This window comes from Raphanus sativus, chromosome 4 (assembly GCF_000801105.2).
Source record: "Raphanus sativus cultivar WK10039 chromosome 4, ASM80110v3, whole genome shotgun sequence".
Lineage (NCBI taxonomy): Eukaryota > Viridiplantae > Streptophyta > Magnoliopsida > Brassicales > Brassicaceae > Raphanus > Raphanus sativus.
The window spans coordinates 48,301,663-48,318,797 of record NC_079514.1 but is presented as its reverse complement, the minus strand read 5'-3'; the positions used below and the strand labels follow the sequence as shown (position 1 = coordinate 48,318,797).

Sequence of the window (17,135 nt, the reverse complement as noted above, 5' to 3'; positions counted from 1 at the left end):
TAATTATTTATAGATAATATATTGCTGTGAATTTCAAAATAAATAAAATAATAATATATAGTTGTAGATATAAAAGTTTAACATATATTAATAAATTTACTTTTTCTTAAAAAGATTACATAGTTTGCGAATTTTAACATGTTTTTGACCATGAATGATAATTTATTTAAATGAAACTGTTTTACAAAAATCTGTTGATATACCAATTTAATATAGTTTTCATATTTAATTTATAGAGCATGTCTTTTTAATATAATATAGACTATAATTATAAAATTTATAAAATAGCATAGAATTTTTATCTAAAAAAAAAATTGTTAGCCTTTTTTCTCAGCAGATTTTGTTTTAACTAAAAATACAATTCAAGTTTCTAATTAAACTTGATTTTTGCTCAACAGATTTTGATTTGGACGTAATGTTAGAGATACAATGTGCTTTGTTGTAAAGAAGATCACGTTAATGCATGAACATATATATGTATAAACTGGACATCACGTAAGTATATTATTTGTTAGAATATTTAGTATGCAGGTGCAGTCTGAAGTATATATGACAAAATATGAATTGATTTTATATTGTATAAACCGAGTTTGTTTCTCTTCATATCACCAACTCATATTTTGTCATATATACTTTATAAAAGAGTCGTTTATTAATTAGTATAAGAGTGCATATGAAACCTCGCAGTGACAAAAACGGTTTTGTATTATTGTTCTATTAAGAGATAATCAAAAGTATTTTTAATATGACTATTGGTTAAGTTTTATTAACCGATGTTGGTTTAGTTTTGGAAAATCAGCCAAAAAACCACGAACTTTGCGGAAATTGTCAAAACAAATATGTACTCGAGCTTGGCCAATAAAACACTGAACTTTCATTGATTTTTTCAGTTTATTAAGAAAATTACGGTTGACTGACCAGATCATCACACCATTAACAGGGAATTAAGACAGTGTTAACTCACCGTTAATTATTACCATTTAACGAAATGACGTCGTTTCATGTAGATCTTACGAGGAAACTTCTTTACGACGAAATGGTTTCCTCGTAACTTTACGAAGAAATAGTGAGGAACGCTTACGTGTCTTTTACGACAAAATATTAAACTCTATTTTATGATGAAATGCTTTCCTCGTAATTTTAGGACGAAATGCTTTCCTCGTAACTTTACGACGAAATGCTTTTCTCGTAACTTTACAACGATTTAGCGAGGAAATTTACGTTACGCCGAACGTTTAACGGCAAAGTGAATTTCGTGGGTATTTCATCGTAAAGCATGTTTTACGACGAAATAACCACGAAAACCATCATCGCTAATCATGCGCTTTCTAGTAGTGACACTGCAACAATTAGATGAGATGAAAAGACTATGGATAGTGAGGTAGAGAAGGTGAGGATAGTGGCGGCCATGAAACAACTGTGGTAGTGTTGATATTACATGTGGAATAGCAACAAACATAATATATCTTATACTAGGCGTCTATTCTATATGTATATTCTTCACTAGCAACACCCCAAAATATATATGAGATTCAGTCTGCAATACTTCCTCAAATGCAGTTTCAAATATTCTCTTTGGTAGCTCTGAATCTTCCATTAAAACCTGAGACACATAAAGAAAATTTAGAAATGTTAGGATTCATATATAAGTGTATATGGAAAATATAACATATAATCTAAAAATATAGAAAGAAAACCAAGTAAGCCGTAATAATATGCATAGAAACAGAAGGGTGCCATTATATCTACAAATATATAGTCTATTCTATTAATATTTTTGAAGTAGTATACTATGTACATCACAGCGTACACAATGTGCATATTCTATTTGATACAAACAAGTAATATTCTAATTTTTTGGAATTTATTCTCTTCAATTAAGTTCATACGCAGCACACAACTGTATCATCATGCAGATTTATCAAATCTATTCCATTTACTCGAATAACAAAGTCGATTCAAAAATAGAATATAATTCAGGCAAAAGTCCAAATGAAAAGCCGCAAACCTTCGGTTTTACATACAACAAAAGAAAATTTTGAATTTCACATTTCTTAAATATATTCAATTTGTCTATTCGGTAACACAAAAAAATAAAAGGTATATTAGAATGAACACAAAATTATTTCGTATTCTGAGATAATATGTAACAACCAGAACTTACAGTTTTAAGCTTATCTATGTAATACGCTTATGTGAAGTTGAACGAGAAGCGTTAATTCACCTTGCCGCCTCTCCTGTTCCAATGTCCCCTTCTGTCACCAACCACACCTTCAAAACCGGTCTTCTCCTCCATAAAATTCTCTAGGAATGATGTCGGCGGCGTCAGGCTCGTGCAATTATCAGAAAGAACCTATTCATATTCCCAACTTTACCAAACAAAAACTTATTTTGAGAGTGGATGTGGGAGAAAGAGTGGCCACATTTTACTTTTTACTTTAACTAGTTATTATTTAAATTTCGTTTTTGTTTCAAAATTCATTGGTTAAATACAAGACACAAATGTTATAATGTTATATTTGAGTAACTTAGGTCAATTCGTCATCTAGTGAACTATAATATTTTTTTACGCTATAGAATGTAATGTCTCTTATTATAAAATGGAGATGCTGGTAACTTTTATAACATAAAGTTCAAGTTTTACAGATCAGTTAATGTTTAGAAGGCCTTAACATATAGACACATATCAAGTTTTATTATTCAAAGAGATTTGCAATATTTTTCCTGCAAAGCTAACGTTATAAGATCTGTTTTGCTAGAATCTAACAAACTATGACACAATTCCATTATGCAAAGTTAACGTTGTAAGATATGTTGGGTTGTATCCAGTATCCTTTGAGTATCATTTTCCTCTCTCTATTTTGTATCCTGTTAATTTCTCTATAACATTACAAGAGTTGTTCTTATTTTATTTTTCTTGCTCTAAATGTGTTTTTTCATTAATGCAAAATTTTGGTCAAAAAATAAGTGGCCCAAAGCCTTAGCATACGTGATACTTACATATCAAATCTAATTATTCAAATTTATTTTTGCAGCAAATAAAACTGATAATTTTATGTAGAAGTTTACGTTTTACGGTTTTACTAGATTTTGACCCGCGCTTTGGAAGCGCGGAATATTTTACGATAAAAAATTTCACTAATAACTTAACAAATATTTTGGTAATTTTTAAAGAGTGTGTATTTAAAATATTTTTGCATTTAAATCAGTGTTTTTAAATTCAACCCGATTGTGATTATACCCATTAATCCGGAGATCTGACAATTCAATTTTGGTTTTTAAAATATTCATATTAAAAAAAATCACTAAACCTCGAGACTAACCGATTGAACTGATGGATGACCGATATGTAATCTAATTGGATTTAAATTGTAATAGTTTCATAATTTGTAATCTTATAATCCAAATTTTAAAGTTCATTATTTTGCAATTTATGAAATTATGACGTTTCTACAAAATTTTAAAGAGAAAATGATAGATATAAAATAACTAAGATTAATTATTGTATTGTTTGGAAACATTGATAGTAGTATGAAAAATATATTGTTTGGAAACATTGATAGTAGTATAAAGAAATAAGTATATTGTTTGGAAACATAAATAGTAGTATAAAGAAAGTAACATTAGTGATTTAATGTAGGTTTAACTATAAAGTATAAAGGTGTATTTAATTTAAAACTTACAAAATAAATGTTAGGTCCAACAGAATGTTTCTGTTTTAATAAGATAGATTATTTCAACCAATATGACATAAAGAGTCCGTTAGTGGAAGTATCATAACGTAGTGATTAAAATTTAAAGGTTCTGATAGTTAGGTTTGGGGTTCGATTCCCAGACAATACTCTTATTTGCAGATTATAAGATGCAAAACTTATTGAAGGTTCAGACAGTGACCCATTCATTATGGTCAACTGTTACGGAGAAAATTTATCCATTAAAGATATAGGACATACAAAACCGTCTGTTGATCCAAATGTTTCGAGAAGAGCTTTATCGTGAAATCAATATCCGTGGAATTGTTCATTACTATCGCATATATTGCAAATAGTTGATCATCATATTTAATAAAATTAAAGATTATATGATGTAATTGGTTATCTACTCTATTAAAATAGAGACTATTTTATCTACTATAGAGAAGTCTTAGTAGTAGGACCATTTCATTAATAATCAATGGTATTTGTTTAAATATTTTTTATAAAGTTTAATACTATGCTACTAACTCTAAAACAAACAAATGATATTTTTATAAAAACAAACTATATTTCCTAAAAATATTGAAACCTGCTTATTTATTTTTTATATTATCCTAAATTGTAAAATATTATTCTCATAAATTTATTAAATGATAATTCTAGTCTTAGAAAAATATATTTATTCTTATGTTTTAAACCATACATAACTAAGATATTTGGGAAACTGCAAATAGAAATGGAATTAAATACTATCTTATTTAGAATACAATACAGATTCCTTATCGCCTACACAACGTCATCCTAAATAACCAAAAATATTATTTAATAGTATAATTTCTACAATATCTTTAGCGCGGATTGAACTCTAGTTAGTAATTAAAAGCAAATCCATTATCCAAAAAGGCACCATAAAAAATTCTGCAGACAGAAATATATAGGAAAGTTTTCAACTTAGGCTCAAGTCGAAAGTTGTTCAAAAAAAAAAAAAAAAAAAAAAAGAAAAAGGCTCAAGTCGAAACTAAAATGGGCTGATAACTATTTTCAAGTAAAACATCTTTTGACTCTCTGGTGGTCCAGTTATTGATCTGACGTTATCACTGACATAACGCAAGTAAACACGTGTCTTGTCTATTCCAGTCCTAAAAGGCTAAAACTAGACAAAACATCAGCTAATTTTGATTTAATTGGTTATCAATTTTAGTTCGAACTGAAAAGTATTTTTATCCATAATTTTATGAAAACGAACAAATATTAACATGTGATATTTGTAAAAAAAAAGTCACAAAAATTAATACTTTAAGAATGGATAGGGCTAGGCAAAAAACTCGAATCCGAAAACCTGAACCAACTACCATCTTAAAAAGTAGTACCAAACATGTAATGATTAAATATCTGAACGGATTCAAGATTTTAGTATTTTGAAAACTAAAACAGAATCGGACCCAAACCAAAGTATTTCGATACTCAAATGTATCTGAAATAAATTGTATACATATATATAATAATTACTTTTAGATTTAGATATTTAAAATATCCAAAATATATAAAATACTTTTAAGTTGTCAAAAATACTTGAAAATATATACAAATAGTCAAAAGTAAATGTCTGAAATAGCTAAAGTATACTCAAAACATCAAATATTTAAATTATCTATTGATTCTCTATCCAAATATTTAAAACAAACCAATTTATATGTTAAGTTTAGGTATTTTGACATATGTTATTCAAATTTATATGTAATATTTTGTTTTGTTTATATATTTTAAGAAATTTAAAGTATATAATGAATTTTTTAAAAAACTAAAATAATTTAAATGGGTTATTGTAACTCAAACCGAACACGTAAAGATCCGAACGAACTGTAACTAAAATTTAGAAATATAGGCTGAAATCTTTGACTCTAAAGCCCGAATAGATCTGAACCGAGCCCGAAGGGGTAGCCAAGCCTCCACCCCTAGGAATGGATATCTGATATGATTTGTTATATGTGCATATATGCATATATTTAAAAAAACTATATAATATATATACTTATATTTTATGTAAGTTTTACAATATTTAATTTATTATCTAGTCATTATAGCTGAAAATATATTAACTTTTCATTTTTGTAATAAAGTATATTGTATTTTTATCTATTTTTATTTTTATTTTTATCTTATTTATATAGATCCAATCAAATATATGGTTAAATAATATATTTTTGAATATCTAAACATTGAATATATTTTTTATAGGTAGCTTTAGTTCGAATGAAATAGAATAATCGATTATTTGATAAAATAAATTGGATCACAAATATCTCTAAACATCTAATTATTCGATTTATGCATATCCTTAACATAAGCAAAATCAAAATCTTTGAGCTACAAAGTTGCCACTTAAGAATCTTCCACAAATTTATTTGTCTTTAATTCTTAAACACATCACTGGATTAGAGGATAAAATCGTTTTTCATATTTGTTGCCAAACTGATTTATGTTTGGTATTCAAATTTCAAAATGGAGAAAAGTATAACCCCCAACTTGATTCCGTCTTTGATTAATCAGAAATGTATATATAATAATTACATTTTTGGTGATAGATTTTGCCTAATTAAACTCAGTTTTTCACAAGATTAATCGATTAGTGTTGTATAATTTTTTTTTGCATTTGATTAACTTATGTAACCATAAAAAACTAAGTTTTGTTTTCTTTGCCAAAATTGTAACTCATGTTAATGTAGCAAGAAAATATCAACCGAAATGAAAGAAGGGATCTAAGCCACATATTGCAACTATTCTTGACGTAATTGTAGCCATATTCATCGGTTAATTAGTTAACTTTGACTACCGTTTTAGAAAATTCCTAATTTTACTAATTATATCACAAGTTCCAGACATATAAATCCCCCATCAACACCATCCATTTTCCTCAGACCTGCAAGAACTTCAAAAAACATATATAAAAACTTAATAAAAAGAAATAAAAAGAAGTAAAAAGCCTTTCAGGTCCCAACAATGGAGATGAAGAAGATCGCTTGTGGTGTGCTTTTCGCTGCTGCCTCCATGACCGCCGTCATGGCTATTGAGGAAGCCGGAGCTCCTGCACCAGGACCCTCTTCCGCCGCCTCGGTCGCCCTCCCGGCTCTTGGCTCTTTGGTCGGGGCTTCCCTCGTGTCCCTCTTCAGCTACTACATGCACTAAGCTATATCTTTATGTAATAATACCATTTATGTGATCCTTTTCATTTCCTACTTATTTCCATTTCACTTGTCAACTAATAAAACTGAGAAAGTAATTCAAGAATAAATTTTCTCTTCTTTGTTCTTTTGTTCTTTTCAATTTTTGATATGTGGATGGTATAACGGGTTTTGAATCTGGTTTCCCTCCTGATAGTATTAAATTTGGGTACATTCTAAAGCCTATATCAAAAATAAAACTCCAACAAATATGCCTTTTTAGAATTTTTTTTTTGCGAAACATCTAATTTTCCTAGCTGTCTCTTTGAACCTGAATGGCTAGTTTAGTAGACTCTGGTTCCAATTCAGTTTATAACCGAATTTTCATTCTTTTTGAAGTAATGACATTTAAAATTTAGCAAAAAAAAATTCAAATAAAAACATCTAATTTTCCTTCCTTTAGCATTTGATATTTACCAAGAACAAAGATGTAGTGCGTATGTAGGAGGTAAATAGAAAAATACTTAATTTTGGAACATCGACCAATGGCTAAGTGCTAATATTTTACACCTCAGAAGCTCTTTTATCTACTAAACTGCTACCACGGGCCACATTTCCTTCACATTCTACACTTTAAAGCCCATGTTTCGGCTGGCCAACGCCTCACAAACCCGTTTGGGCTCTTTCCGTTCGTGCGTGGAAGGCAAAGATTGTTTACTAAGCTAGTATTAACTTTATTTCCTGGGAATGTAATGATCTTGTAAGATTTATCTTCAATTTTTACAACGGTTATTTTAAAACTATATGTAACACCAAACATAAAAGAATACTAGATTTTGATCCGCGCTTCGAAAGCGCGGGTATTATTTTTCACTTTTATGAAATATATTATTTGTTTGTAATTATTGAATGTATTTATCTTAGTAAAACTTTCTTTATAATAAATTCGACAAATAGAGTGTCTCTGGTAAACTATGTGCTTCTCTAGCTTTATTTTATTCCCTCTCCAATCTACATATTTTGGCTTGTTTTTAAATTAAATGATTATAGACTTTGATAAGCGCGTATGCACGGGTGTATATTTTGAAAAATATGTTGATATTTGTTTTTCATGTAATTATTAGGGTATAGCAAAATGAATCCGAGGAACATAACTGATACCGATCCAAAAATATAGTACCAAACCCAAACATAAATTGATTAAATATTCAAATTATTCAAAATTATGGTATTTAAAAAACTAAATCTGATCCGAACCGAAGAATTCAGAGACCCGAATTTATCTAAAAATAGATTTACATATTTTGTACTTCAGTTTTAATAAGATAGACTAAATTTTGATCTGCGCTTTAAATGCGCTGGATATTTTACTATAAAAATTTTCATTTACAAACTTATAATTTTTTTTGTTAATTTGTAATTTTTTTCTATATTTTAAATATTTTCCATTTAAATCATCGATTTTAAATTTGAACCGGACCCACGGTCGAACTGGTAAGCCTTGTGATCCTATATGTAATTCGGTTTAGATTTTAGGAAATATTCATTATTTAAAAATCCTCAAAAAATCGCTAAAATCTGAGCCTATCCGATTGAACTAATTAGTAACCGATATGAAACACAATACCATAATAGTTATGCTCATATGAATATAATTAAGTGAAAATCAAAATAGTATACCAGTTATGTTTATTTTAAAAAGATTTAAAATTGAAATGAGGTATAAATTAATCTTTGTAACTTGTCTCACATTGATTATTGCTTATTTTAATATGTTACAATAAAAATGATCAACTATTTTTGTTTAATTTTTTGTGTTATGATAATTATTTGATAATATATTCTTAAATGTTAAAAAAAAAATCCAAATGCTTATTTTATATATGAGTGTGTTAAACATTTATTTGAATATTTTATATTTTGGTAAAAACAAAAACACATTTTATAAAAAAAAATTGTTTTGACTAAGATGAGTAGTGATATTTTTTAATAAAACTACAATGTGCTGTTAAAATATAAAAGATTTGTTTAGAATACGATTTTTATGGTAACTAATTTGGAAATGGTGATATTTACAACAAAACTATAAATAATAACTCCCATATCCAATTTAAAATTTGCCAGTCGAATTAAGTATTTATTATTTTAATTAGGCCTGGGCAAAATATCCGGGAACCAAACAACTGAATGAAAACCGGTTCGATAAAACCAGTTTGGTTTGGTTTCGGATCTTTTTAATAAACCAAGCGGTTGCTGTTTTTGTGGTGTAATGATGGTCAGGTTTTCAACCGAACCGACCCGACATCCATTTGATTACATTCGACACCCTATCTATTAAGACACAACCCTAGCTTCTTTTAGTTTTCACTTGGATTATGGCGATCTTTGTTTTGTTTTTCATTTCAATAATGGTGATTTTTTGTATCATTTCTATTTTATAAAAGTTTTAAAGTTGTTTTTATCTTTCTGTCACATGTCTTTGATCAACAATAGTAGAACATTTAAGCTCGGTTGGTTGCAAAGGCAACGTTAGTAGCACTTTTGAATGCAACTAATTTGTACTCGGCAATCCAGCACTATTATACAAAGTAAGCTCTTTTTTTTTACTCTTTTATCATTTAGTTCTTTTATTTCTGTTTCTTAAATAAAATCTTTTGATTTAGGCACAATATGTAATTGTAAATAATAAACAGAGTTTTTATCAAGTTTTTTTAGTCAAACCGAGTACAAATTAGTGTTTAAGAACCGAAACCCCATTTAAGAACCGAAACCCGTAAGTAATTCGAGGTCAAACGGTTTTAGTTAAAATTACAAAATCTGAACCGAATCCGATAAGATCCGAACCGAAACCGAATTCATTTATGAATAAACATTGAATATAATATATTAATTGTTTAGCCGAAATTATATATTCTTAACAATATACTTGTTTACAATATTGTCCACCATATAAATATATAGGGATTTATTAAGATACGATTTAGAAAACATAAAATATCTCGTGAATATCTCTACTATATTTTATTTATCGTATCAAATTAGATTAAATACAATATATTCTGTTGAACTAAATCAAGGGAAAATTATAATTTTAAAATATATTGGTTGTCAAGTTAAAATCTAAATAATCATTTATTTAAAAGATGTTTGTTACGAAAATATGGGAAGTCTTATATTTAAAAAAATTGATTATAGTATACTGATTTATTATGAAGAGAATATTCTTATTTTGCTGTAAATTTTCTTAAGGTAACTAATTTTTATAAGATACTATAATTAAGAACGTGATTTCCGGTTCGGGAAGTTATATTTAATTGCTTAACATATTTTTGAATATATTGTTTGTCAAACCATAATATCTTTTACTTGGAGATAAGATAATCATGTAAATCAATTTTTATGAGATCTTTAAGTCATTAATTCAATTACTTGGGGAAAAGACAACAATGCTATACAATTTATATGGGATTTTTAAGCTAATGAATTAATTAAAAAATAAAATCGATGGGATAAGACTAATCTAGTTTCTAAACACACAAAATCCGTTTTGTCTACTATTCTAGTATCCAAACATTACAATTGTGTACTACGGTTTTAATAATATAGATATTTGTAATTATGAACACAGATAATTATCATAGGATGGTTATGCTTCATTGGATAAGTTTTCCTACATATAGAAGAAGCAACCAAGAATTGGTTTAGATATGTGGGCCCCCTGATGCAAACAAGGTCTAATTAAATGAGATTTTGTTACAAATATCAAGACTCAGAGAGTATATTAGTTGACTTTGATGGGACAGAAAGGTTCTACCGAACCGCAGCCGACCAAAGTTGACTTGGCTTGTTCTTGTCTCTCTCTCTCTATCTTTCTACCTTTATTGCGTCCATTCTTTTGCAAGACGATCTTAAACCTCTTATTCTGTGTTTAGAGTTAGAGATGTTGCGTTTGTTCAAGAGGAAGAAGAAGAAGAAGAAGAAAGAAGAAGAGATTCATTTCCAGAAGAATGGGAGCTTGTTGTTGGAGGAACTCGTTGCATCTTCAGGAGGTACATACAACCCCATCTTTACATTTTCTTCCCACCAAATCCTTCAAGCCACAAACAACTTCGACTGGAACTACATAATCTCCGAAGACAGGTTCGTATGGTACAGAGGCACGATCCAAAACAGACCCGTGCTGATCAAGAAATACCAAGACTGTTCCCTTTTCGACGCTGACAACTTCTACCGTGACATCACCGTTTCATCTTTGATGAGTAGCCATAAGAACGTTCTCAAGATCTTAGGCTGCTGTCTAGAGTTTCAACACCCCGTTCTCGTGTGTGAATACCCGGAGAACGGAGCTTTAAACTGTATAAAACGTGCCAGGGATGGAGCCACAAGACCGTTTCCTTGGAACGCAAGGTTGAGGATTGCTAAGGAGATAGCAGAAGCTGTGACCTATCTTCATACCGAGTTCCCAAGAACTATAATACATAGAGATTTAAAGCTTGCAAATATCTTCTTGGATGAGAGTTTGACTGCTAAGCTCTCTTCTTTCAGTCTCAGTGTACTGATCCCAGAAGGAGAATCGAGTGTAAACGACATGGTTTGCAGGACATCAAGCTATATCGAGCCGGAGTATCTCAATACAGGTTTGGTTACCGAGAATGTAGATATCTATAGCCTTGGGATCATCATGCTAATCCTTTTGACAGGAAAGTCTGAATATACTTCGGAAGTTGCTGTTTATCTTCCTGTATTGCCTGTCTATGTTGGTAAGTTGCTGGGCAAAGGTCTGTTGACTAAAATGATAGACCCGTCGCTGTTGGAAAGCGTGAGTGGCAACATCTCTGACCATGTAAGAATGCAAATGGAAGCATTCATTGAGCTTGCTTTTAGATGTGTAAGATTTGGACCAGGAGAAGATGAGCTTCACATGATAGACGTTGCTAAAGAACTCAAGAAGATAGAGAAGCATGCCTGACATCACTTAGATATCCTCTGTTTTCAAACTGTGAAGCCAAGTTCAAAACTCATTTCCTTTGGGATCTAATTATGGAACTCAGACTCCAATGGAGGTTCAGATGCACATATGACTTTTTGGAAGATCTTCTGGTTTTTGTTGTTGTTGTGTATATGCTTGTATTATAATACTTTTTGGAAGATCTTCTGGTTTTTGTTGGTGTATTATATAATACTTGAGAGATATATCTTCTCTCAATGGTATCACAACTTGTTTTGGATTCTTAGAGCATTTTTGATGCAGCACCATATCTGATCCCTAACAATCCCAACTCCATAACCACTTAGACTACCTCCATCCATTAGAACCCCTAGTGGACTCTAATGATTAAATTAATAGGTAATAACTTTGATTGAGAAGTTAAGAACTTTGTTTAGTGAAAATAATTTTTTCTTCTTCCAATGGGAGAACCCCATAGAGGTTCTTAAATATATTTTTTTTATCTGAGTTATTGAACATAGATGAAATACACCAAGTGTACATTAAAAGAAGATCCACGACAAGTGAAGGAGATAGACATGAAAATGTTTTCAAAGGGGAGTAGTGAAGCTATAAGAAGAATAAGACAGAGTACCAAGCTGCCAACTCGTGTGAATTTTGGTCTGCCCTTTACATCACCTCCTGCTGCACCCAATGCAACGTGTAGCGGGAAAAAAATGCTCAGGCCATGGATGCGCCATTTTCGCATTTGGAGCTTTCTCTTCCCAGTCATTTACATCTCCATATCTGGAACAAACATAAAACAATCAATCATTCTTTCTAACATTAACCAGAAAAAAGATTAGTAACTGTAGTATATACCTTCCTTGAAGGAGAGAATCTCTGAGCCAGTGATCAAAAGCCAAAGCCCAAGGAACAGCTGAGCCATTAGTAATATTAAAGTCAAGCTTCCTCAAGGAATATTTCCTTATTTGGCTTTATTTATTTTTTAAAGAGTAGTATGACTGATTAACATGAAAACGAGTGGATCTTAAAATATATTGATTAATCACATGTACGTGTAGATTTTTTTTTCATTTTATATTACATTTAGTGTTATATATTGTCTAATTCTATAATTGTATTATTTAGACTTTTTATTCATCATGGCTATTATATAGTAATTTGTTTTATACATTTTATTTTTTATTATTTATTATTTATGGATATATTTTTGAGTCCAACACAATAAATTCACAATATAGAATAATCAAATACGGAATCTCCTTTAATATAGTTTTTTTTTAATTTCTATAGTTTGTATACAATATATTTTAAAATTATTTAGTTATACTATATATGGATATTTGCTTATGATGATTTTATATATTTTGTTATGCTTAGGAAAATATACTTGAACATCTATCATTTTTTGTATTTTGCGAAATCTTATAAGTAAATACATTATTATATTCAAATAATATCTACTCTATTAATTTAGTAAATTGTATACATAGTAGTATTTGTCATATTTTTATAGTTAATTTAATCAATATAGGATATTTATGAATATTATGGTATTAAGTGTTCTGATTTTAATTAATCAAATTAAGATTTCAAATATTATATTTCTTTTGATTCTTACAACATAATTTGTTATTTTGTGTTATCTTTAAAAAAATTATATTTTAGAACCTATGATTTTATCTTTTACAAATTTTGAATATTATCATCTTGAGTTTTTAATATTTATTTTTTAAATTGAATACTTGGTCAAGAATATTTTGGAAAATTACACAACTATTTTTGAGTTTGGAAGATTAAATGATTTTCGAATTTTTTTTGTTACTAAATTAATTCACTATTTTATAAAAATGTATTTGTATTTTTGGTAATATTTTTCCCAATAGGTTTTGTTATAATTAAAATAAATACTACATTTATATTTAAAATTAATTTATCATTGATATATTTAATTAATTATTAAAATTTTAAAAATTTCTAGTAACATATTTTGTAAATAATACTTAAGTCATAAACTAAAGGTTAGTTATGTAGCATTATATTTTGTATATAATTATTTTAGATAATATATTTATGTTAGTTTCAAAATAATATATAGTTTTGGATATAAAAATTTAGCATATATTAAGAATTTTATTTTTGTAAAAGTTTATGAATTTAACCTATTGTAACACTGAATGATAAATAATGAAAGCAATTTTAGAAAAGGTTAAATCTAGATATCGCCAGAAACCCTAGCAGAGGACATCGCGTCCTTAAATCTAACTAATAAAAAATGTTTAAAATGTTTAATAGGGTTTTGTTAGATAATATATGCAAAGATGAAAGGTTTAAGAATGTGGAGAATCATGAAGATCTTTCATTATGCATGGGCACTTTATCCGATATCCGAAACTGCATCCGAATCCGATCTGAAAAACTTAAACCAGAGTAGCAGAATATCCGAACAAATATGAATTAAGAGAGATTGGATATCCGAACTCCGAACATATAATATCCGAGTCTAAATGGATATCCGAAGATAACCGAATATATGCATACTTAACCTTATATTTTTAGTTTACCTTATATTTCTAGCTTACTTCTCTCATTTTATTCAAAATATTTATATTGATACTACACATAATTTAAGATTAGATAATATATACATATAATTATAGATTTATACTCATTTGAAATATATGTCAAGCTTCTTGTTTCGTGCATTAGCAAAAATTGTATTCAAAATTTCAAAAACAAAAAATTAGTATCTTTTTAGTTTTAAATTTTATCTCTAAATATATTAATCATTTAATATATTAAAAATTAAAGAACCAATTAAATTAAAAGTATATTTTAAACATAAAAAGAAATTTGAGCGACGAAAATTTTGAATTTTTTCTTTCAAAATCTAGATATCTAAACCCAATCCGAAATAACCGAAGTCGAACTAAAAATACCCGAACCCGATCCGAAGTATAGAAATACCCGAATAAGTTTTATACCCTTATGCCGAAATACCCAAAAATCTAAAAATCTAAAATATCTGATCCGAACCCGAACATGTATCCAAACACCCATCCCTATCTTTCATGTTTGATGTTAAAAACTCAAAAATAAATTGCACATCATCTGGTTTACAGGCTTCTAAAGTTAGTTTTAACTCTACTAGTTGCCATCGTAAATATCGAAAAATGTTTTTCAGCAATGAAATTAGTGAAGACAGCTGCACGTAATCGGATTGGAGATCAGTTTCAGATTGTATGGTTTTCTTTATTAAAAAGAGTTGTTTGACTCAGTTTTAAATGAAAAAGTGATAGAAAATTTTCAAAAGATGAATGAGCATAGACTTGTTTTGTAAGAGTTGTTTTTATTATATTTGCTGGATTTTTATTGCAAGTTAATAGAATACTATTTTTGTTTTAATTAATTAATTTTAAATTTTTCACCCACTGTATTTATTTTCTAGATCCCCACTGGACTGGTCATGCTAAATGTTAACTATAAAGAAATATGGACCCAAAAATGTAAGTCAATGGTTGGAATATTCAACCAAGGGATTTGGAAAATGTTTGGAATGCGTTCGTTGATTTTTCTTGCTGGAAGACAAAGCTCACTTTCTCTCGTGGACCTAATCATATATCTAAGAATGTATATTTGAATAGGTGAAAGGTTTATCTCAGAGAGGACGAATAAATTAGTCTATTACATAACTGCATATTCGACCTCCAGGTTTCTGAAAACAAGAACAATCTCACATGTTCTGCCTGATTTTATAACCTAAAGACAGATTTATTTACCCTCAAAACTCTTTCTGAATCAAAATGAAAAATGTACTGTGAAAGTTCATAAACTATAAAGGTAAGAAATCCAGCAATACACAACCAAAGATAGATTTATTTACCCTCAGGATTTGAAGTTTTTAACATTCTAGTGATCTTTCTATAAGCTTAATCTCTTTTGCAACCAAGATCATCTTTGGCCTGTCTTCATGCCTCTCCTCGCAGCATCTCAGTGCCAGCTCGAGAAACATTTTCATCTGACCTGGCCTCATGTCATTCGAATTGCCCCCAAACTCAACAGGTTCTCCTCTCGCTCGCAAATGCTTCACATAATCAAGAATAGTACAACGAACACCACTTGATGAGGCAAAAGTTGCTGGTCTTCCCATCAGAAGAACCAACATAAAGATTCCAAAACTGAACACATCTGTGTATTGTGTCACTAAGCCCTTCATAATATAAACAGGATCTATGTATCCGTAACTTCCCATCACTTCATCTTTAATCCATGATTTCCCCACAGGGAGTGTTACTGAAAACGTGAAATCAGTCAGCTTAGCCTTCCAATTCTTATCCAAGAAAACATTTGTCTGCTTGACATCTCTGTGTATAATAATCCTAGGGAAAGCCGTGTGAAGATAAGTCACAGCAACCGCAACCTCCTTAGCAATACTCATCCTCATATTCCAAGGCAGTAACGTGCCATCCACGCAACCTATTGGTTCGTTCAAGACTCCATTCTCCGGGTATTCAAATACCATAACTGGAAGAGGAAACTCGAGAGAACATCCTAGAATTTTTAGAAAGCTACTATGGTTGCTTACCCGAGCAGATAAGACGATGTCGTTGTAAACCTCTCGCTTCCCTCTCAGGTGTAAACTCTGACTCTGTGAACTTCTTGATCGCGTAAGGTCGGCCTTCAATGACGCCCTTGTACCAGGTGAACAATCTATGACGAGAGAGATCACATTTGGCATCGAATCCATCCGTAGCTTTGAGGATTTGGTCGGCAGAGAAGAACCTGATCGGGTTTGAAATACCGTTAGAGTCAGCAATGAGTTCCTGAAGAAGAGTGCTTCCATTCTTGAAGGACCATCCTCTATGCTCTTTCAAGTTCTCTCTCTTCCAGGGGTCTCAATAATGCAAAACTAAAACAATAATATTTCGAGGGAATATGAATAAGATATCTATTTATTTAGTGCTTTGACATATTCAAATGTTGCTGCTTCGCTGGTTAAAGCGTTCACATGCAATGGATTCAACGCATGAAGGCGTTGACAAGCATAGTCCAAAAGGAGAAAGTGCTCTGGATGATTGAGAAATATGGCATATGGAGATCAAAGATTAGCCGTAATTCAAGTCAGGTATGTTCAGTTTGTCTTGTCTTGAACAGCTGAGTTTGAGTTTCTTAAGAGACAAGCAAGTAAATACATATATTTATTCCAAACCTACAGATTTCCGCCAAGACTAATATAGATAATGTAGAGATTAGTACTGCAATGAAAAGGCGACTAGTGTCTAGGCAGATGACCCATATATCAGATATTAAACTGATAAGAACAGATAT

The 17,135-nt window shown here is 29.9% G+C and overlaps 1 protein-coding gene and 1 pseudogene across 1 annotated transcript; one reads left to right on the top strand and one right to left on the bottom strand.

Moving 5' to 3' along the window:
• The first annotated feature begins 10,653 nt into the window (after positions 1-10,653).
• On the top strand, positions 10,654-12,086 carry LOC108851984 (serine/threonine-protein kinase ZRK7). The gene has a single exon (XM_018625468.2). It carries the CDS (start codon positions 10,797-10,799, stop codon positions 11,823-11,825), a length of 1,029 nt encoding a protein of 342 aa, XP_018480970.2. The 5' UTR covers positions 10,654-10,796; the 3' UTR covers positions 11,826-12,086.
• Positions 12,087-15,559: 3,473 nt separating this feature from the next.
• The window catches only part of LOC108831328 (serine/threonine-protein kinase ZRK1-like), a 2,107-nt pseudogene continuing 531 nt past the window's right edge, over positions 15,560-17,135 (bottom strand).